The 23,472-nt window shown below is 45.6% G+C and overlaps 1 protein-coding gene and 1 non-coding gene across 2 annotated transcripts; one reads left to right on the forward strand and one right to left on the reverse strand.

Annotated features, from left to right (window-relative positions):
- Positions 1–3,643: 3,643 nt before the first annotated feature.
- Positions 3,644–11,713, forward strand: ZNF394 (zinc finger protein 394). Its single transcript, XM_060123474.1, has 3 exons — positions 3,644–4,169; positions 4,947–5,073; positions 9,780–11,713. The coding sequence occupies exons 1-3, from the start codon at positions 3,759–3,761 to the stop codon at positions 11,174–11,176; spliced, it is 1,935 nt and encodes a 644-aa protein (XP_059979457.1). The 5' UTR covers positions 3,644–3,758; the 3' UTR covers positions 11,177–11,713.
- Positions 11,714–23,058: 11,345 nt separating this feature from the next.
- TRNAW-CCA (transfer RNA tryptophan (anticodon CCA)) lies at positions 23,059–23,130 on the reverse strand. Its single transcript has one exon. It is a non-coding gene; the product is annotated as a tRNA-Trp (tRNA).
- Positions 23,131–23,472: the final 342 nt, after the last annotated feature.

The raw sequence follows: 23,472 nt of genomic DNA on the forward strand, positions 1-23,472 counted from the left end.
GTTAGCGGTTACTTCTTATCAATTTGGGGTAACAATTTAAGTTTTGCTTATGATTTTCAGAGGCATAACCAGAAAATACCCAGGTCACTGTAACCTGGCTTGTCTTGCAAATTAAGTATGCTAATAAGTTAAGCTTTGCTCTTATTTTTTTTTTTATTTTATTTATTTTTTTATTTTGGCTGCGTTGGGTCTTCGTTGCTGTGTGCGCGCTTTCTCTAGCTGTGGCGAGCGGGGGCTGCTCTTTGTTGCGGTGCGCGGGCTTCTCATTGCGGTGGCTTCTCTTGTTGTGGAGAAAGGGCTCTAGAGCGCAGGCTCAGTAGTTGTGGCGCACAGGCTTAGTTGCTCCGTGGCATGTGGGATCTTCCGGGACCGGGGCTTAAACCTGTGTCCCCTTCATTGGCAGGCGAATTCTTAACCACTTCGCCACCAGGGAAGCCCAAGCTTTGCTCTTATGAGTATAAATTTCTCTTCCTTCTTGGTACCAAGAATAGGTGGATTTCTCCTAAGCCACTATAGTAGTTCGCTTTTACCCGAGATACACTGTAAATCACATAACTGATCTTGTTTTCTTCTTGCTTTGGCTGCTGAGGTTTCTCAAAGCCAAACTGTGGGCTACCTTTTGCCAGTAAACAGCAGTTTACAGTGGGCAATTTCTAATCCCATCTTATCCCTGGCTCCATCTTATTTATTCCTGCCCTGTTTTCCTTTTCTCACTTTCTCCCCTCACTTAATTATTTTTAAAAGATGAGGCAGGTAGCATTCTTCAATTAACTTTTTTGAACAAAGCATCAGAAAAGGCATTGGGAACAGAGAAATATGTCATTCAATGATATCAGTGAGAGCAGATGAAAGCACTTGATATTCTGCAGATGAAGGCAAAAGTTACATTACAGGAGAAAGGGAGATAAGAGCTAAGCAAATCACTATATCATGATCAGGGTCCACAGTCACACAACCCAGAAGCAGGAACTAGTGGAGCCCAGAATGGTAATCAGCTAGTAAGGAGACCTACATCTCCTCTCACTGGGAGGAGATGAAAAATCCTTGAACTGCCTTCATAGAACGTGATATTCTCTTCTGTATTCCGTTACTAGTTATATAGGCGGATATTGTCTGGAGCTAGATTTGCCTATACTATAAAGTGTTCTCTTATTTGTGAATTTGCATTCTGTCCAATTCCCTTGCCATCCTTGGCCACCCAACCCTACTCAAAGCCTTGTCCTGCAATACTGGGAAAAGAGCTTTTGACTTCCTGCCAGACTGTGATAGCATTCCCACATAGATGTAAAAGTAGATTTGTGCAAAGTTTCTGCCCCCAGGGACTTTCAAACCGCCTGGAGAGATCAGATGCAAACATGTGACAAGTTATGTCATTAAATTATTACATGTTGGGACTTCCCTGCTGGTCCAGTGGTTAAGACTCTGCGCTCCCAATGCAGGGGGCCTGGGTTTGATGCCTGATCAGGGAACTAGATCCTGCATGCATGCTGCAACTAAGAGCCCACATGCCGCAACTAAAATATCCTGCAGGCCACAGCTAAAGATCCCGCAGGCCACAAAGAAGATCCCGCACGTGGCAACGAAGACCCAGAGCAGCCAAATAATATTTAAAAAGTATTACATGTTGCTCTAAATTTGTAAAATGATGAATATGAGCCTTGTGAGTAGTGAATTTTTTCTGTGTAAGTGGATGGGACATAAAAATTAATCCCAAAAAATCTGCCTTTTCCTGTTTTTTTGTCCTGTTAAAATGTCCAATCAAAACAGATCACAACAGACTAATACAGCCACTTACCTGCTAGAGCCTAAAGTAGGGGTTGACTGCCTGTGCTTTTGCGCAAACTATGGTTAAATCATTAGTTTATAATTTAAACTTTAGTCCACAGATATGTCTTATGGAATCCTGACCCTGCCTGGGACTTTGCATTCATAAATCAGGACATTAATTGTACAATACTTATTGAAATAAATGATATTTTAAATGCATTTACCCATAACATAACTTAGATAATTCTTCATTTGTTAAATAATGCAGATGATTTAATGTAAATATTAAACTAATGTATAGTATCCTTCATTTCAGTTGCATGGTTTATTTTTCTGAACACTGGCACAGAAAAGAAGAGGTGGGGTGGCAGTGTCCATGTAGATACTTAAAATGAAGTGAGGAAGAGGGAGTAAATGATAGAGCAGGGGAGTAGGGCTTAGAATAGGACAAAATCCTTGGCAACCTGGATACTGTGAAGCATTGCAAGGAAGCTGGGCATAGGAAATCTAAAGTTGGGGGGGATGATACAATCTACTATTGATTTATTGCCTATAAATTTAACCCATTTTAAAATTAAAGGGACTTGCCTGGTGGCACAGTGGTTAAGAATCTGCCTGCCAATACAGGGGACACGGGTTCGAGCCCAGGCCAAGAAAGATCCCACATGCCGCGGAGCAACTAAGCCCATGTGCCACAACTACTGAGCCTGTGCTCTATAGCCTGCAAGCCACAACTCCTGAGCCCGTGCGCTGCAACTACCCCGTGCACCTAGAGCCCGTGTTCCGCAACAAGAGAAGCCGCTGCAACGAGAATCCCACGCACAACAAACAGCAGCCCCCGTGCAGCAACGAAGACCCAACGCAGCCAAAAATAAATAAATTTATTTTAAAATAATAATTTTTAAAATTAAATTAAATTAAAATATGTCCTCAGTCTACATGGACTCTTTAAGCATTATCTCTTCTGTGAAGCTTAATCTCTTCTGTGAAGTCTTTCACTGTACCCTCTCCATTAGGCATGGTTGATTATTTCCACCTCTGGTTATACAAATAGACACTGCATACACCTCAAAGTACTGCATTTACCACACTGTCCTGCAAGGATTTGTTTAAGTGTCTGTCTTCCTTAGGAGACTGAACAACGGAGGACGGGGACTATGTCTTCCCAGTTTTGTGTCTGTAGTGTCAAGCACGATGCCTGGCATGTAGAAGATACTCAACAAACCTTTCTTGCATTAAATGAATACCCAGTGGATGAATGACCACTTACTGTACAGTTGGAACTTTAACTTTCCCTAAAACAAAATTTACAAAACTTTATTCACAGTGTGTTAAAGAATGACATTCATTTTTAATTTTTGGCTGTGTTGGGTCCTCGTTGCTGCGCGTGGGCTTTCTTTTTAGTGGCGGTAAGTGAGGGCTACGTCTTCATTGCCGTGCACGAGCCTCTCATTGCGATGGCCTCTCGCTGCTCTGTATTCTCCCGAGCCCAGCCTCGAACTCCTGTCCCCTGCGTTAGCAAGCAGATTCCCAACCACTGCGCCACCAGGGAAGCCCGGGAGGCCCCTTAGTTTTTAAAGGGAGAATATCCTTTAGTTCGGTAACCTTAAGGACTATAAACGCCACATTAAAATGTACTCGTGCAGAGTATCTCTGAGGGGTGAAGACAGCGAACCACCGAGATGCACCTCACTCCTCCGGGGAGCCTAGAGAGGCCCCGGAAATGCCCGGGAGGGGTGGACACAGCAGGGAGTCGGGACGCACTTCCTGCTGGGGCTATTCCTGCTGGTTTTTGTCACGGGACTTGTCAGCTTCTGGGAGGAGTAGCTGCGGGTAGGAGGGGGCTGGGCAAGGTGGGGGCTTGTTAGGGAGGGGACGGTGGGCAGCCGCTGCTTCGGGGAGATCCGATGAGCTCCGTGGCTTTTTGCTGGGTTTGCTGTCATTTCACCTGAAGGCAGAACTCCGGGAAAGTGCGCACTTGCAGGAGAAGGATGAGTTGGATCTGGACCGCAAGTCAAGGCAGGGTCGCTGCTCTGCCCCTGAGTGATGGACCTTGGATAGTGAAAGTGGAGGAAGATTCACCCGGAGGTGGGGAGTCCGACCCACCAGGGGACTGTCCGGATCCCGAAACTTCCCGACGGCATTTTAGGCGGTTCCGTTATCAAGAGGTGGCCGGACCCGAAGAGGCGCTGAGCCGACTCAGGGAACTTTGTCGTCTGTGGCTGAGGCCCGAGGTGCACTCGAAAGAGCAGATCCTGGAGCTGCTGGTGCTGGAGCAGTTCCTGACCATCCTGCCCCAGGAGCTCCAGGCCTGGGTGCGCAAGCACTGCCCGGAGAGCGGGGAGGAGGCTGCCGCCTTGGTTTGGGCTCTACAGAGAGAGCTTGATGAGCCCTCACGCCAGGTGAGGAGTGAACGTGTTCTGGTGGTGGGAATGGAGGTGTGAGGGATGCTGTGGTCTTCATAAGTTCTTTCCTTATTACATTTTGCGTGAACTTTAGGATGTGTATGAAACATGAGCCCTTTAACCTAATGGGACGTCACACCATCTCCAGGTAGGTAGGGTCAGAGTTATTAAACCATAGGACACCCAGCTGGTGCCACAGAATTGCCTGACCTGTGGAAATGCACACACCTGGTGTCAGAGTGAAGGAGTGTTGTAGTGAATATTCAGAGTACTGAGAGCAGAGGAGACACACAGGAGTGTGGTTTTCCTTTACAAGGAAAGGAGAGGCTCAGGGGAAAACACATCACTGCTGTTGGTGAGGTACCTTCCTCTGAAGATAGATCTTTGTATCCATTTCACAGGTGAGGAAACAGCATCTGAAAGCCAGCACTGCAACTCGGGACTCTGGTTAACCTGTATATGTTCAATCCACATCAGGTGTCTGCTTTGATAAATCACAGCAGTATAACCCAAATGAATATTTTGCTCTCCCCCCAAGTTAGTGTAGACAGTTCATAGAAAGGCTTTTCAGGATTGCAGGAGAATGCCAGCTTCTGTTTTTAGTCACTTTGCAACTCCCGCATCAGTACAAGGCTCACTGATAAAGACTCCGTTGGTCGTGACTCGGTTTCTCAGCGCTCGCAGACTCCTCTCTGGAGTCCGGCTTCATCCTGGCACTGTTGGTGACGCCATCCTGGGATGGCAGGTGCTGAGGGAGGTCTTGTGTTGTTTCAGGGGTTGGTGACAGTCCAGGATGTGGCTGTGTCTCTAACCTGGGAGGAGTGGGAGCGTCTGGGCCCAGCACAGAAGGACCTCTACAGGGAGAGTGCGCCGAAGGATTATGGGAATGCAGTCTTGCCAAGTAAGTGCCCTGCCTTTGCTTGTTTCCAGCTGTGTGATTCCTGGAGGGCTTGCTTCAGTAAATCCCCCAGCCAGCCTGCCATTCAGACACAGGTTGAGAGCCTTCGAGTCCCTTTTGTGACCCAAGCAAGACGTCTCTGTTCTGTATTGTTAGGTGATAGAGTCAGCTTTTTATTTTCGTTCATTTTTTAATAAAAATACATAAGAAAGTATAAAAACATAGAATGAGCACCTGAGGATTAACCACCCAGGTTTATCGAATTTTAATATTGGCCATGGCTTCATTTTTTTTTTCTGAAGAGATAATATATTACAGCCATAGCTATAGGTGAAGCTCTGTGTACCCTCCCTGAAAGCTCTACCCTTGATCCTTCTCCAGCGGTAACCAATATCCTGACTTACCATTTCCATGTTTGTTTTATATTCTTTCTACTTATACATGTAGCCACATATACACACTCTCTCTATATAAATGTATGTAAACACGTAAATATGTAAACATGTAAACGTATATAGTATTTTTACATGTTTTTATAGTATATAAATTATATTACTGTATGGTTCTTTTGCACCTTGGCTTTTTTCTCAACATTGCATTTTTGGGATTTATCCATGTTGATACGTGTAGCTCTAGTTTATTCATTTTAACATCTATATATTTCATTGTATGACTATTCCAATATTTACTTATCCATTCTCCTGTCAACGGACGTTAAGGCTTCTAGTTTTTCACCATTACACACAGTATTATACCAAACGTTCCTGTCTCTTTCTCCCTGTGTTCATATGTAGGAGTCTCTGAAGAGAATATACTTAGGGATGTTTGCCCATCTTGCTGTCCAAAATGATGGGAGCCAATCTGTACTCCTACCAGCCGTATATGAGAATTCTTCTTTCTCCACACCCTTGGCAACATTTGGTGTTCAGCTGACAGCACGATGTCTTAACCCAGTAGCCCAAGTGTTCCTTTTAGAATGTTGGTTTGCATCACACCTCTGCTCATAACCTGAATACTCCTCATTTCACGCAGAGTAAAAGCCTGTGGTGCCTGATGGGACGTGGCCCTGTTCCCTTCTGCTCTCCCCTCACTTACGCCCCCAGCCTCACTGACCTTGCTGCTCCTTGAGCGTGGTGGGCATCCTGCCTCACGGTCTTTGCTCTGATTGCTCCCTCTGCCTGAAATATTATTCCTCCGGATCTCCACCAAACAGACTCCCTGGCTTGTTTCAAGCCTGTGCTCACATCTCACTTTTCGGCGAGGCCTGACCTGACCGTCATGTTAATACATGATTCCTGCCATCAGCCACCTCACAGATCCCTCGCCTTGCCTGACGTGGTCCATAGCATTTATTACCCTCTGACATCCTATATATTTGACTTTATGTTCATCTGTTGTCTGACCACCCCTTCTGGAATGTCAGCTCCACAGGGGGAAGGATTTTTGTCTGTTTTGTTCATTTATATCCCAAGTGCCAAGAATAGTGCCTGGCACAGTGTAGGTGCTCAGTAAGTAATACTGTTAGGATTAATGAATGGTGTATCCTTATCTCCTCTCCTTTCCTCCACTATCTTTTAAATTGTTTTGTGGCTGTTCTTTATGTTTTTGATACTAATCCTTTGTTATTTTATTGGTTATAGAGGTGGCTTGTCTTTCTAACCATGGCGTTTTTGTTATATAAAATTTTGAAATTTTAATATAGTCAAATTTTTCAATCTTTTACTTTATGGTTTGTGTTTTTCGAATCTTCTTAGGAAAATAGGCCCTTCTCAATCCTGATTCCAACTTTGCAGAGACAATAACTTTAAAATCTTTTCACGCCTTCCAGTGGTATTTATTTTCATATTTCTAAATAAGATGCTTATTCTGCTGGGTTTTTGTTTCTCAGTTTCAGTTATCATCTCTTGACTGCCTGCTAAGGACGACAGGGTCCTGTCTCCCCAGCATGCTCACATTTACAGTCCGTAATTCTCTCAGCATAGTTAAATCAGTCTGTTTTTGTTAAGGGAGTGTTTCAGTATTATGCCTATATAAATATTATCTATATTCACCCACCTAATATGTATGACTGTAAGTCTTTTCCTTTACAGCTTTTAGTTTTTCCCAGAATTAATAATGCCTCATTCTGCACGTGCCTCCTTTTCTAACTCCTGAGCACCAGTTCACCCACAAACTCTCTGTTAGAAATGTAAACCCCTCTCAGTAAGTTCAGATTCATCAGATGGGCCATCAGTTTCATTCTCCCCTTGGAGAGTTCCTCCTCAAGCTTCCTCTGCTCCAGGCTGGATGGGCTTCTCCAGGTCAGTTACACAGCTGTTGTCCTAGAACGTTCCTTCACTCTCACCTTTTTCTCTTTCCCGGATCCCATACGATTTTCTTCCTTGGTTTACCCCCTCCATTTGATATAGAACGACCTCCGGTATATTACAGAGAACATATACTTGGGAACTCAATGCATGTCTAAACGCCTTTATTCCTCTCTCACATCCAGATCCTGGTGTGGCTGGATGTAGCATTCTACTTTAGAAATGACTCTACCCTTGAATTTTGAAGACGGTGGATTTTGTAACTAGCTTGCCATGTTGCAATTGAGAAATCTGACGCCACAGTGATATTTTATCCTTGGTGTGTCATCTGTTCTGTGCAGAAGCATTTAGGAGCTTTTCTTTATTCCTGCTGGTATGAAATTTCACAATGGGTGTGGCTGGGTGTGAGGTTTCTTTTTTCATTCACTGTTCTGAGTAGTTGGTGGGCCCTGACAATATAGACGCTTGCGTCTTTGAGTTGTGAGAAATTTTTTGTACTATTATTTTATCTATTTATTTTTATCTCATTTTTTCCTGTTTTCTTTCTGGGATTTCTTCCAGTTGGATGTTGGAACTCATGGGCTGATCCTGTAGGGTTCCCTACCTCCTTCCCATTTCCTTATCTTTTCTTTCCCTTTCTGGGAAATCTCCTTAGCTTTATTTTCCAGCTCTTAGGTTGAAATATTTCTGCTCTCATTAATATTTTGAAGAGCTTTTTCTTTAAACATCCCTTTTCTTTTCTTTCTTTTTTTTTTAAGATTTTTTTGATGTGGACCCCTTTTTTTAAAGTCTTTATTGAAATGGCCACAAGACCGCCCCTGTTCTATGTCTTGGCTCTTTGGCTGCGAGGCATGCGGGATCCCAGCTCCCTGACCAGGGATCGAACCTGCACCCTCCGCATTGGAAGGCAAAGTCCCAACCACTGGACCACCAGGGAAGTCCCGAAATATCCCTTTTCTTATTTTTTTAAATAGATTTATTTATTTATTTTTGGCTGCATTGGGTCTTCGTTGCTGGGCGCGGGCTTCCTATAGTTGCGGTGAGCGGGGGCTACTCTTCATTGCAGTGCTCTGGCTTCTCGTTGCAGAGCGCGGGCTCCAGGCATGCGGGCTTCAGTAGTTGTGGCACTCAGGCTCAGTAGTTGTGGCTTGGGGGCTCTAGAGCGCAGGCTTAGTAGTTGTGGCACATGGGCTTAGTTGCTCCGCGGTATGTGGGATCTTCCCGGACCAGGGCTCGAACCCGTGTTCCCTGCATTGGCAGGCGGATTCTTAAGCACTGCACCACCAGGGAAGCCATATCCCTTTTCTTATAGCTTCCTTGTTTCCTGGGTGCAGTACTGTCTCTTATTTATCTGCGAATATTAATTATAGGTTATTCAGTTTTCTCTCATTTCATGGATTGCATGTTTCATTGGCATTTCTGTCAGAGGTTTTCCTGAAATTCTGGTAACCTTTCACTTTCTGTTTGTGTTTAGCAGTTAAACCCAAGCATTCTGACTGGAAACTATTGGGAAGGACTTGTGAACTGTGATCTTCAGGACAGGGTCAGGCATCAGGCGCTGTTTTACCTGGAAATTCCCACATGTCAGTGTCTCTGGGTCTTTGGCCCAGGCTGCTAAGTTTTCCCATAGAGTGATTCAGTCAACAGATATTTCATTGCGTGCAGATAAGCCAGGTGCAGTTCTAGGTGGGAATCCAGTAGGGACTAAAGCCTGTGAAATCCCTGCCCTTTCTGCCAGGAGGATGTCAGGCTCGGGGCTGACAGTTTGAGCCTGAACAGAGGACAGTGCATGGAGGTTCCACCAGTCAGTGTGTCCATTTTCACTTGACTCTCCTCATGGGAAGGTGGTACCTGTCCCCTGTTCTCAGCTGTGCCTCATGTCCCCAGTCCTGAATTTATCTGGTTCAGCCTTCCTGGAGAGTAAACTGCAAGAATTCTGGACTGGGGGATGGAATCCTTCACAGACTTTCCATCAGTCCTAGATTTACTGCCTACCCAGAGCCTGCCTTCAGACTGGAGGCAGCTGGTGTGTCTGTTACTGTAGCTCATCTCTCTTAGTAAAGCATCCTGCGTGCATGGGATAAAGGTTGTACCGTCTGTGTCAACACCTTCTCCAGTAATGCCTCGTGTAATACAGTGATTCACACGACAGTGCAGTGGGGCTGGGGCAGGAGAGACGGGTTGGCCGGCGGAGGCACAAGTATAAAAGGAAAGAAACGGGGTTTGTACAGGTAAATGTGAGCACATCTGACAGGTTAGTTAAAATAATTTAACTTCAGGAGTGGTTTCATGGAGGACATTAAAAGGGCTTTGGCCGGGGGGGGGGTTGTTTTTCTGCTAGCACTTTCTTATTCACTCTTGTGCAAGGATGAAATGTCAGCAATCTGTATCTTAATGTTTCAGGTTTGGAAACCAGAACTGAGAACAAAGAGTTGATTCTAAAGCAAGAAATTCTAGAAGAAGTGGAGCCACAAGGGCAGCTACAAGAGTCCCAGGAGAAGGGGCCCCTGTCTTCCGAGTGTGGGGTTGCCCATGAGGACAGGATAGAAAAGCCATCAGGCGACCCCTCACTGCTGAAACTTGAAAAGCCTCCTGAAGATCAGGGAGCCACCAGCATCTCAGATCTCAAGAGTGCTCCCAGAGAAGAGGGAGACTCCAAAAAGAATGAATTGGGGACTAGTGCCAGAAGTTCAAACTTCGTTCCTGCTCAGCACATCCAGACAGCAGAGAGACCCATTACCGGTGATGAACGTGGGAACTATTGCAAACACAGGTTAGATACCGTGAAACCTCATGAATCTCCTGACAGTGGGGCAAACTACCATCATTCAAGCCTACTTGAGGCGCAGAGGCGGTTCCATGAAGAAAGACCTTATACATGTGACACCTGTGAGAAGAGTTTCAAACAGCGTTCCGACCTCTTTAAACACCAGAGAACCCACACCGGAGAGAAGCCCTACGGGTGTTCTGTCTGTGGGAAAAGCTTCAGTCAGAGCGCTACCCTCGTTAAACACCAGAGGACTCACACTGGAGAGAAGCCTTACACCTGCCCCAAGTGTGGGGACAGCTTCAGACAGAGCTCAAATCTCAGTCGGCATCAGAGAGTCCACATGGGGGAGAAGCACTACATGTGTCACGAGTGCGGGGAAATCTGCCGTATCTCCAACCATTTTAGACATCAGAGGACACACCAGGGAGAGAGACCCTACACGTGTGAAGAGTGTGCGAAGAGCTTTAAACGGTGTTCCGACCTCTCCAAACACCAGAGAATCCACACTGGGGAGAAGCCCTACGAATGCCAAGAATGTGGGAAAAGCTTCAGTCAGAGCGCAACCCTTGTTAAACACCAGAGGACACACACAGGTGAGAAGCCGTACACGTGCCCCAAATGTGGGGACAGCTTCAGACAGAGCTCACACCTCAACCGGCATCAGAGAGTCCACATGGGGCAGAAGCACTACACGTGTCACGAGTGCGGGGAAATCTGCCGTATCTCCAACCATTTTAGACATCAGAGGACACACCAGGGAGAGAGACCCTACACGTGTGAAGAGTGTGCGAAGAGCTTTAAACGGTGTTCCGACCTCTCCAAACACCAGAGAATCCACACCGGGGAGAAACCCTACGAATGCCAAGAATGTGGGAAAAGCTTCAGTCAGAGCGCAACCCTTGTTAAACACCAGAGAACTCACACTGGAGAGAAGCCTTACAGATGTCTTGAATGTGGGGACAGCTTTAGACAGAGTTCACACCTCATCCGACACCAAAGAATCCATAGAAATAAAGCCCCATCATTTTGACATGCTTCTGCATGAGCTGTTTTGTTTCTCTCTCTCTCTTTCTTTCCAGAAACTACATTCTTTGGCTTTTGGAGTATTTCAGTAATTATGGGTCATACTGCCCTGGGCATTACACCCAAGAAAGATTGAGTCCAGCTAGAGTCTAGGGACGCCCTTTGGTAGCGTATTGCCTTGAAGCAGGACTGCGTGAGTCAGGAGCCCCACCGGAACACACTTTCCAGCAGAGCAAGGGCGGAACCATGAGAGTTCTGTCCTTGTCACTCTTCTGGAACCTCTGCTTTTGGACCAAATCTTGTCCCCCCGTGTTCCTTCCCTGAGAATGTATTGCAGTCACTTAGAATTGTCTTTCTACTTAGATGGTAGATATTTTATACTCCAGAACACCTTGTACAGTTCAGTGCCTACAAGAGGCACTCTATATATTTGACTTTTTTAAAAATTAATTTTGCAGAGTCCCTCTTTCTTTCCCATTCTTTCCTTGTTGCATTAAACACAGCTAAGAACTTGGATTAGAGCCTAAATCTATCTGATTATCTTTCTAGTGCTACCCACTGATAATATGCATTGCATCCATATTTTTGGAATTTTTTTTTAATTAAGGGAATACAAGTACATTATTGGATATCTGGGAAAACAACAGGGGAAAAATTACCCAAAATCCCAACACCACAATCCATTTGATACCGGTATTTTGGTGTATTTCCTTCTGATTCTTTTTCTGTGCACATTTTTCTATATAACAAAAATCACAGTGTTTATATTTTATATCTTCTTTAGTATTATGTCCTAAGGATTTTACATGGTTTTCCTAAACGTTATGCTTAATAGCTGGTCATTTTCCATCAAGTGGATGTAACAATTCCTTTTGTTGGAAGTTTCAGGTCTGTCTCATTTTTCATTGTTGCAAAAAATGCTGTAGTGAATGTCAGTGTAATTTTAGGATTTGGATTGTTCTTTAGAATCTAACGCTACGTTCAGAGAAGTAGAATTCGTTGATCAGTGTTTTAGTTATTTTATGGCTTTCAATACACCTTTCCCCCAAAGCAAGTGCCAAGTTACATTCTATTATGAGTGTGCCCAGGAAGAAAAAAACATGTTGATAAACTGGTAGCAATCTTCAGCGAGACTCAAAAAGCACTATCTATAAAAGATTGGTAAATTTAACTACACTATATTAGGAAAAGACAAAATAGGAATTACAGCCCATGAAGATGAAAACATACTCAATTACATTAGTAATAAGAAAAATGCAAATTAAGCCACAATTAGATACTATTTCACACCTTACAGATGATCTAACCTTTCAAAATCTGTCAGTACCAAGTACTAACAGAGACGTAGAGTGGTGGGAACTCTCCTCAGCTATTGGTGTGTAAGTTGTTACATTTACTAGGGAAAACAATTTGGTGCTACTTCTTAAAGTTGAACATGTATATAACTTATTTCTAGGTCTTTTCACAGGGAACCAAGAGGCATTTGACATGCTTTTTTGTAAAAGCCCCAAACTGGAAACATCCTGAAAACTGATCAGCCAAAGAGTTTCATAAATTGTGCTATATTCCTGCAGTGGGATACTCAGTGTCAGTGAATATGACTGAACCACAGCTATACAGAGATGCATGATTCTCAACACACATGTAGTGAAAGAACAAGAGTATGATTCCATGTACACTAAGTTCCAGAAAAAGCAAAACTAGGTAATATATTGTCCAGACAGAGATAAGTGGTATATCTACATAACGCAAGAGAATGATTAACCTTTATTGAAGAGGAAGGGAGATGAGACTGGAGAGAATATAAGGGACTTTTGTGATTCTGAAGGTGATTTATTCCTTAACTAGGATGAGGAGGCATGGGTGTTACTGTTTACTGTCATATATATTCATATACTTTTGAACTGTGATATCTCACAAAAAACATGAAAAGTTTATTGTGAAATATTGCTAACATACACATGAGTGTAGACTAGAGAGAACAATTTTAAAGAACATTCACATATGCACCACACTGATTAATCAATTCTTAATATGTCATATTTGTTTCATATCATTTTTTTTTTTGGCTGTGCCACACAGCTTGTGGGATCTTAGTTCCCTGACCAGAAATCAAACCTGGGCCCCCTGTAGTGAAAGCGTGGAGTCCTAACCACTGGACCACCAGGGAATTCCCTTCATATCATTTTTAAGGAAATAAAACAATACAGGACTTCCCTGGTGACGCAATGGTTAAGAATCCACCTGCCAATGCAGGGGACACAGGTTCGAGCCCTGGTCCGGGAAGATCCCAGAAGCCACAGAGCAACTAAGCCCGTGCAACACAACTACTGAGCCCGCGCTCTACAACCCGTGAGCCACAACTACGGAGCCCACACACCACAACTACTGAAGCCTCCACACTTAGAGCCCGTGCTCCACAACAAGAGAAGCCACTGCAATGAGAAGCCCGCGGAGCGCAATGAAGAGTAGCCCCCGCTCGCCGCAACTCGAGAAAGCCCGCGCACAGCAACGAAGACCCAACGCAGCCAAAAATAAAATATAAATACATTAATTTAAAAAACAACAACAATGTATACTGTAAGGCAGTGGTGCCCAACCTTTCCAGCACCAGGGACCAGTTTCGTGGAAGACAATTTTTCCATGGATGGGGGTTGGTGGGGTGGGGAGATGGTTCAGGCAGTAAGGCACGCGACAGGGAGCAGCATATGAAGCTTCACTCGCTCGCCTGCCACTCACCTCCTGCTGTGTGGCCCAGTTCCGGTACTGGTCCTCAGCCCAGGGGTTGGGGACCCCACTGTAAGGGACACTCATATGCCCTCCCTAATCCCATTCCCCTCACCTTCAAGCCAACTCATTACCCAAGGAGAGCACGCTTCTGTAGTTGTCCAGCATCACGTCTCTGTAGAGGTCCTTCTGAGCCCAGTCCAGTGTGTCCCACTCTTCCCTGGTGAAGTACAGAGCCACGTCCTCAAAGGACAGCAACCCCTGGAAACATAGCGACTAACTGCAGCTGCAATTCTTACAATAACTTTGTAAGCTACAGTTTTATTATTACAGATGGTCAATATTTGAGGATTCTCTGGCCGTTTGGTCTCTGCTGCAGTCACTCAGCTCTGCTCTGGTAGCACAGACACAGCACAGACAACAGGAGAGCAAACGGGTGTGGCTGTGACCCAATAGAACTACTCCCGGCTCCAGGTGAGTTTGCCGACCCTGCTCTGTACAACCCTACCTTCCACATCCTGTATTTCTTCTGCCCGGATCTCTCAGGAAAGAGATGGCTCATTCCCATGAGGTCACTGAGGACGGGGCAGCGAGCGGGCCATTCACACAGGGATGGACAGGCTAATGGGACACAGGGATGGACAGGCTAATGGGACACAGGGACAGACAGGCTAATGGGACACAGGGATGGACAGGCTAATGGGACACAGGGGCGGACAGGCTAATGGGAACCACCCAGGCGGGCTGGAGCTCGTGGGGCTGGCTGTCGTGGGCACCGCTACCCACTAGGTGTGAAGGGGGAGGACGGGAGGGGACACTGGGATCCAGAAAGCTGCTGGAGAAGCAAGACCGGAGCGGGGGGCAGCCCAGCAGGGAGGGACTGAGGGATAAACCCCCAACAGCGATCCCCTGCAGGCGTCTGGTCCCCACCCCATCCCCCTGCCAGAAGCCAACCCGAAGCAAGAGCAAGGGAGCCCGTAGATGGAGAATATAAAGGCCAGCCTCCCAGGGCGCAGACAAAGTGGGGAACGGTGGAGAGTGTCTCCACGGGCCAAACAGACCGCTGAGCACCGTGCCCACGGCAGAAGTTTCCATCTGCAACTGTGTATCCAGCTCCCGGGGGCCGAGAGGCCTGGCGTCTGCCCCCCACACTCGCCGTGGTTCAGGGGGTGTTCGTGCGGAAGGGCTTCAGCAATAGGAACACCAGCCCCACCCGAGATGCTTCACGCTGCTCCCCTCTGCAGACAGACCCTGAGTCTCGCAAACGACAGGCCTTTCTTTCCTTCTCGCAAACGACAGGCCTTTCTTTCCTCCTGCCCACACCTGGCCCAATGCTTCATCTTACTTGACTTAGCAGCAGCATTTAACACAGCTGATTACCCCCTGCTACTTGAAACTCTTTCTTCAACTGGTTACCAGGATGCCAGACATTTGGCTTCCCCTTGCCTCACTGGCCACATCATCTCAGTCTCCTTTGCTGGCTCCACTTCCCCTGACCTGGAAGTGTTGGAAGCTATAGGCCTCAGTAATAAGATCTCACCTCTTCTCCATCCATACTTATTCCCTTAGTGATCACAGTTTCATAGTTTAAAATACCATTCACACAGATTACTCCCAAATTTAAAGTTCCAACTGGAGTTCTTCCCAGAGCTTTGAGTTTCCAAGGAAAATTCACTTTCATTCAGTCCTCCAGATGGGATTTCCATGAACCTCTGAAGCAAGATGAAAGAAAGAAATGAGGACACACTATGAACACCAAGCTGAGATTTCACAGGAGGGAGATTAAACTCAAACTTGCCTGGAACTCAACAGGAAGGGGCTCTACGGTAGGCTCCACTTCTTCTGTGCTGTTTTTGGGGCAGAGAAGCATCCTCAGTAGTCATAGCTGGAAGGAGTAGCAAAAAAACCATGAAGGAGATAAACTATACCTTCCCACTTCCAAATTCACTAGGACAAAAGCTATCAGAAGACAGATGAATTATATTCATAAGGCCTACTCCACTTAACTCAAAAAGCTCAGATAAAGACAATAACATGAAAGTGCTTTGACCAAAAAGTTAAACTCATGGACCCATAATATCTCAACCTTTTGGAATAATCTAATGGGGGTGGAAGAGTATGACCTGTTCTTTGTCACAAAAGCAAGCACTGTGGAATATTCTCCCTTCCACGGATTCAGAGGGAAGGGAATGTGGATGAGAACAGAAATGTGGAAAGAGGAAGATGAGACAGGGGGATGCTATACAAGGAGCCTACTTATGGATTTCCAAACATGGTACCTTACTGAGTTTCTCTACTTTGGGGCCTTCTCCTGACATGTGTCTGCTTCCCTTTTCTTTCATGCAGAGGCAACTAACCTTTTCATTCTCATCAAGGGTATTTCCTCCACTTGTCCCCACCTTCAACTCCACGTTTATTTCTGTAATTCTTAACTTTTTCTTCAACTCCAATGGTCAGATAATCCATGATCAACTTCTCTTTGTTGGCCTGTTATTGCTATGACTCCCTCCTTATTCACTGTTTTAGATGAGATAAACATAGACTTTCCAGCAATATATAGTCTGCTTCTTTGTATATCATTCAGCTCTACCCGAAAGCTCTGGAGAGAGATTTTGGGGTAGGCCTTCCCCTCTCTGGAATTGATTCCTACTCCCTGGGTCATCTCCCTCTACCTCTACTCCTAGGAGGCTTATTATTTTGCTTAGAACCCTTATAATTTAGCCTAAATCAACCTTCACAGCTGGAAGACCCTCCTCTGGAGTACTAAGGTCAGTCACTGGATTCCACACCGAAGCAAAAACAGGAGAGCACCGGGGCAGTGAACTGTGAGCTGCAGTCACACACCTGGTTCCGGACGGTGCACAAACTCTCATGAGACCCTCAAGCACAGAAGTGGCCATTAGCTGGCCTGTGAATAATGTAGCAGTAACTGCAAGCAGGGCTCCCACAGTTGCCTTATCTTTTCCTATTCATAAACACCAGGCAATTGATAGATGGGGCCCTTCCTTACGCATTAAGACCCTGAAAATATACAGGCCGGGATTCCCTTCCACGTTGAGTCGAACCCCAAATACAGGCAGGCCCCAAAACTCTGATAGAGCAAAGCACAGAAGGGGAATGAGTAAGACACGGACCCCATTCTTTTCTTTCTGTCCCCAAAGTTCAGAACCTTAAGAATCTAGGTGGAGCGACAAGATCTAAAGCTAATACCAACGAGAAGCACTCGCGCTCTCCACACCTCGGAAGCCGAGCCCTCGGTCCTCCGCACTCCCCTTCCCAGAATCCCTCGGTGTGCCACGCCCCCTTCAGGCTCCCGGACTCCATTTCCCAGAGCGCTTAGCGGCAACCTCGCTTCCGGGACTCCCCTTCGCTCAGAACAAGGCTCCCGGAGCCGGCTAGCTACCCAGCCGGAAATACCCCAAAGGAGTTCGCGGAGCTCCCGCGGTTGGCACGGGGACGCGGGCAGGGACCAGCCCTGACCCTGCCGAGGCCTGGACCTGAGAGCCCGGCCCGCGCTGTGGTGGGAGGCATTAGAGCCGCGCGCCCAACGGGCGGGTCGCGGAGGTCCGCGCCTCTAACCCGGTTTTCTCTTACCCCCGGACGCGCTGCGGACCCGGCTCCCGCCCCAGGGCTAGACTCCCGGCCGGGCTGCGCTCTGGGAGGGGCAGGAGGGGGCGGACACAGTCGCCTTCCGGACCCACGGAGCTGCGGGGAGACAAAAGGCTCGAGCCCGAGGCTCCGTCTGGAGTCGCGTCTGCGCACTTGGAGGCCACCGCGCCGGGTCCGGGGTCCCGGCGGAAGGACTCCACTTCCCAGAGGACTCGGGGGACATAGGTGCCTGTCCTGAGAGCGCCTGCAGAGCGAGGGGAGGGAACTGCGGGCCTTTCCTGTCGGCCTCGAAATGGAGATCATTCCCCACCTGATAGGTCTCTTTTCTGAATAAACTGAGAAGCTGTTGTTTAAAAGCTCAGAGTGATTTGAGTGTCTGATTATTCGTTGGGAGTGGGCGATGGGGACCTGTGACACATAGTCTTTTTCCTAGTATTTCTCATTCTTTCTTATAATAAAGCCTCAAATCTGGACACCAAGCGCTAGTGCTGATTTTGTTGAAAGCATTTTGGCTGATTTAAAAAGCATCGTCACGGGTGAGCAGCCGTTGTCCTAATAGGAGAGAGATAAAAGAAGCATGGTTAGGAATGAGTTCACAAGGAAAGTTAGATGTGAGAAAAAAGCAGGTAGGGAGGTTGGTTCTGAAGTGGAGGATTGTGCGGACCTAGGAACGTTAGTACTATACTGGGAGGGCCACTCCCTGGAGCCAAAGATCAACCAAGATAAAAGATACTTCTCCCCACAGTGTCAGAAACAGTCGGGGCTTCAGCTTCTAGTTCTTCACAGAAATCCAGGGAAACCCGTCTCATTTCTTTCTTTTTTTAAAAAAATAAATTTATTTTTATTTTTGGCTGCGTTGGGTCTTTGTTGCTGCGCGCGGGCTAAGCAGCAAGCGGGAGCTACTCTTCCTTGCGGTGCCCGGGCTTCTCATTGGGTGACTTCTCTTGTTGCAGAGCACGGGCTCTAGGCGCGGGCTTCAGTAGTTGTGGCACACGGGCTTAGTTGCTCTGTGGCATGTGGGATCTTACCGGACCAGGGCTGGAACCCGTGTCCCCTGCATTGGCAGGCGGATTCGTAACCACTGCACCACCAGGGGAGCCTAAACCCAATGTATTTCAATTGCCGTTCTAGTCCAAATTACCATAGTCACCTGAACAGTCTCCACATCTAATCTCCCTTTTCTTCAATCTGTGCTATTCAAAGCAGCCTAGATGAAGATTTAAAAATTAAATCTGTTTATGTCACTCTTCGTAGAACGCTTCAGTGGCTCCCTCTGCCCTGGAGTAAGGTGTAAACCCCTTAACACAGTTTACAAAACCCTGCATAATCTGGATCTGCCAATCCTGAATTATCTGTGGCTACCTTCCTACCTTTCTCTATACTCAGATCACATGGGCTTTTTAGTATCTCACATCCCAAACTTTTGCTCTCCCTTAGTCTGCACATTCTGTTTAGAACATCTTCCTCTAGTTACCCTTCAGATTTCAGTTCAAGTGTCACTTCTTCAGAGAAGCCTTCCCTTCCCCTTCCTTCCCTTTAATTCAAATTAATTCTCTTGCAGAACTCTGTTCTTTCTCTCCACAGAATTGCCACAATTTATAATCATACATTTTTCTTCTATTATTTAATGTACACAGACACACCAGAATGGGTGTCAACAGCTTGGAAGAAAATCCCAGAGACAATAGTGGAACATACTTAAGAATTGCTTTATTACAATATTCTTGGTGACAAGGAAAGTGATACTGGGTGAAAAAAACATGGGCACAGACAACACTGAGCGGAAAAATGATTCAGAATAGGATTCAGAGTGTGAAGAGTTTAGCAAGGCCTTAACCATTTTATTTTCCTCTTTATGTGAGTACAAGAGTCATATCATTTTAAATGTTTGATTAAAACTATGTCTAAGTAAGTCTAAAAGGGATCTATTAATAACATGAAATAAAAGGTCAGAGTGATAATAAAATATTATGTCATAATTTAGTTGGCAGTGTTTTTTCTTTATTGGTGGCACAAAAAATAATGGTGCATCTTATAATTCCACGGTGTCTTAGAATCCATGGAATACTCCAGTTCTTTACTACTGACTTTGTGAACTGTAAAATGAAAACTTCTGAAATAAATCATCTCTAGGACCTCTTCTTGTTCTGTTGTTCGGTGCTTCTCTGTGTTAAGGCCTGGATCTCAATGCTGATGGTGGGCAGACTCAGGGGACTTGGCTCTGCTTGTTAAATGCCATTATTCCTTTTTTTTTTTAAATTGTGATCTTTTAAAAATTGAAGTATAGTTAATTTACAATGTTGTGTTAGTTTCAGGTGTACAGCAAAGTGATTCAGTTGTATATATATATATATATATATATTTAATACTTAAGTAAATTTTAATGGCATGGTAAATTGGCAAAGATAATTTTTATACCAGTTGGATGAAATACAGTGTAACCATTAATAATATGCAGTATCCACTCCTAGGTATTTTTCCCAGAGAAATAAAAAATATGCCCACATAACATCTTATAGTATGTGAATGTCCATAGCAGCATTATTCACAGTAGCCAAAAACTGGAAACAACCCAAATGTCCATCAACTGATGAATATATGTATATAAAATGAGGTCCAATAAATAAATAAATAATAAAAAAATAAAATGAGGTCCATCCATACAATGGAATATTATTAAGCTATGAGAAGGAATGAAGTAGTGACACAGGCTACAACATGGGTGAACCTTGAAAACATTAAGTGAAAACATCTAAGTGAGAGAAACCAGACCCAGAAGGTCACATATTGTGTAACTTCATTTATAGAAACATCCAGAATAGGCATATCTATGGAGACAGAAAGTAGATACATGAATGATTGCATAGGGCTGGACGGGACAGTGGGTGTGAGGAAATGGGTGGTGACTGCTAATGGGTAAAGGGTTGCTCTTGGTGGTTATAAAAATGTTCTAAAATCGATTGTGGTGATGATCGTACAAGTCCGTGAATATACCCAAAGCTGTTAATTGTACACTTTAAAAAGGTGAATTATATTGTATGTGAATTAGATCTCAATAGAGATGTTTTAAAAGACACATTAAATTTATAGGTAATATCTGTTAGTGTAGTATCACAGGCGAAATTGTTTTACATGAAGATTTTTACAAGAGAATGATATGTAAGGACATATAGACAGAAAAATCCCAGTGAAGTTATACATTATGGCAAGAGTCTTGGTTTTCTCTGAGATGTTTGAATTTGGGTCATTTTAAGTTTTCTCATCACCATGTCCTGTATCGACAAATTTTCTATTGAAGAGCATATTTTACTGTTTAAAAGAAAAAAATAGTAATTGCCTTCTTTTCAAAATAGGGCAAAATAAAACACTCTTCCTCATAGGTGTGACTCAAGTACATTCTTGTGTAAAGGGCTGGAGGAAGAGGGTCCCCACATCGTCTCTTCAGTCTCTGCTTTGTGTTTTGCTGGTCACGTGTCAGAATCTCTTCAGATAAATTATGAGACTGGGGCCTCCCTGAGAACCTGATCTATTTTATCCTCTGACCCGTCCCCAGCTCCTAGAAGGGTGCTTGAACATCCTAGAACATCATGTGTGTGTTATCCTGTCATGATTATGCAAATGTTTGGGAAATAAATTATTATGACCGCTCTTAGGGTCACTCTACAGAGGAGAAAACCTTCAGAGGAGAAGCATCCCGCACAGACAGCGGATTCCCCGAGAGCGCCCCTGTTTCTGTTTACAGAAGACCCGCACGGCCATTGCTGCAGGTCAGTAAGTTTCAGACATTTGGACGTACGGAAGGGAGGGAGGGAGGGTCAAGCACGACCGTCGCCAGGCAGGTGACATGGGGAGAGTCAGTCCTGCAGGTCACATCCAGGAATGTGAAGGAGGAGAGAGCACAGGTCTGGTCCCCAGGCCACTTTTGTGTTCTCGCAGTAGGACCGGCTCCAGCTATGGATCCAGGACGTTCCCAAAAGCGCACTCACCCCAAGTGAAGATGATTGACCTCAGCGTTGCCTTCCATGCGCTGCCCTCCCGCTTTCCCTGGGTAGGTAGAACTTCCCCCTGGCACCTACTGATCCTTAGGGAGCTCCTGTGACAAAGGGAACTCTCGCGGTCCCACCTCACGTTCCTCTGGCTTAGTGGCTGCAGGAACCTCGGTCTCGGAGAAGGGGCTGGACCACCAGCGCAGTTTGGAGGATGGCCAGAGCCTTAAAATCGCCAGGGATCGCGAGCTGCTTAAACAGGCGAAGGCAAGTGTTCTCCGAGACCCTTCCCCTAACCCTGTCTACCTTTACTTTTTCCACCTTTCCACCTTGCTTTCTGCACGCCCATGATGTAAAGACAAGAAGTGCAGAGAGAACCCGAAACACTCTGGACGCATGGAGAGCAAACATTGAATTCTGCAAGGGAGAAGTGAGGAAGTTAGCATGTGATAAATATCCGAAACGGACCAGCATTTGTGGCTTCGTGGCACAAAGGTAGCGCATGTGTCTCTAGATCAGAAGGTTGAGGGTTCAAATCACTTTGGTATCCAAGTAGATATTACCCCTCAATTCTGAGATTTCACCAATCATCAACCTTTTAAAAAGGAGGCTTTTTTTTTTTTTTTTTTTTTTTTTTTTGCCTCGCTTCTTGTGGGATTTTAGCTCCCCGACCAGGGATTGAACCCAGGCCCTCCGCAGTGAGAGCGCGAAGCCCTCACCACTGGACCTCCAGGGAACTCCCTAAAAGAGAATTATTTACCTATCTATTTATTGAACTCAGCAAAGGACAGACTTTTAAATGGAAGGGGGTTGAGGCTGGCTTAATTAATTAAGTGAAAGCTTAATCCTGATAAGTCTGCAATCGTCCCCATTTCTGCCAACCTGGGTTTTTCCTTTTTGAGGTCGTGACCACTGGTTTGTATGTGGAACTTGATTGTTTCATATCCCTCTAGGAGAGATGCATTTAAATGAATCCTAAGTGACAACGTGGTAAATGCCAGGGTAGCTTTCCACTCCCATAGAATTCAGGAACTCGATCATCAACATAATAAACTTAGAATCAACTTCTTTAACCACAAAGCTCAGGGGCTTTTAACAGAGGAAGCTCAAATCATGAAGTCTGTTTGGTGGTGGCAGTTGAGGTGGGGAGGGGGGACAGGGAAACTGACTTCATCTAGATGACTCAAATATCAACCCAGAGAGACTGTGCCAAACCCTTCTGGGGACCCAGTAAAACTACGTCCACATCAGAGTGAATTCGTTAACAAAGTCTCCTCATGCCGTTTTAATGTCCTATCTGAAGTCGTCTGATGTCCTACCTGAAGCTTAGTCCTGATAAGGAAAAGGATGGAACGACCTACATTTCGGCTCACCTGGGGTTTTCTTCCCTTTCAGATCATCCTTATCTTTCTGTTAAGTGCCTGTCCATTGCTGAGTTGTTCACAAGAAGTTTCTCTGGACTAAAGAAAAGGAGAAAATCCACGCCTGGAAGCCCGCAGACAGACGCTTGTTTACTTTTGTTCACTACTGAATCCATCCCTTGGGGCAAGAGGAAAAGACACAACCTTGACCCCGACGTGATTTGAACACGCAACCTTCTGATCTGGAGTCAGACGCGCTACCGTTGCGCCACGAGGTCTTGGGAATGGCCCTATTTTTTATGCCTTAGAGGGACAATTTCAGCGGTTGTCAGGTGCAGTGTCCAGTATTTTTTTCTTTTACTGCTCTCACTACGTCTTGGGATTGACTGTGAGTTCTTTGTCCCTTTTATAACGAGGCTATTCAAAGCGAGACGTAAATGTAAATGAAGCAGGTGGGAAGCTGAGGGCTCAGGGGATACTCGCCCTGGTAATTCGGGAACCCCACTTCCCCTACGGAGGTTTAAAGGAACGATGCTTGGGAAGAGACTGGAAAATAAGAAGCTCAGCTCACCGGGGAGGCAGGGTGGGGTGATCAGCTTTCCGGGTTCTCTTGCCCCAGG

The sequence above is a fragment of the Lagenorhynchus albirostris genome, chromosome 15, assembly GCF_949774975.1.
Source record: "Lagenorhynchus albirostris chromosome 15, mLagAlb1.1, whole genome shotgun sequence".
Classification (NCBI taxonomy): Eukaryota; Metazoa; Chordata; class Mammalia; order Artiodactyla; family Delphinidae; genus Lagenorhynchus; species Lagenorhynchus albirostris.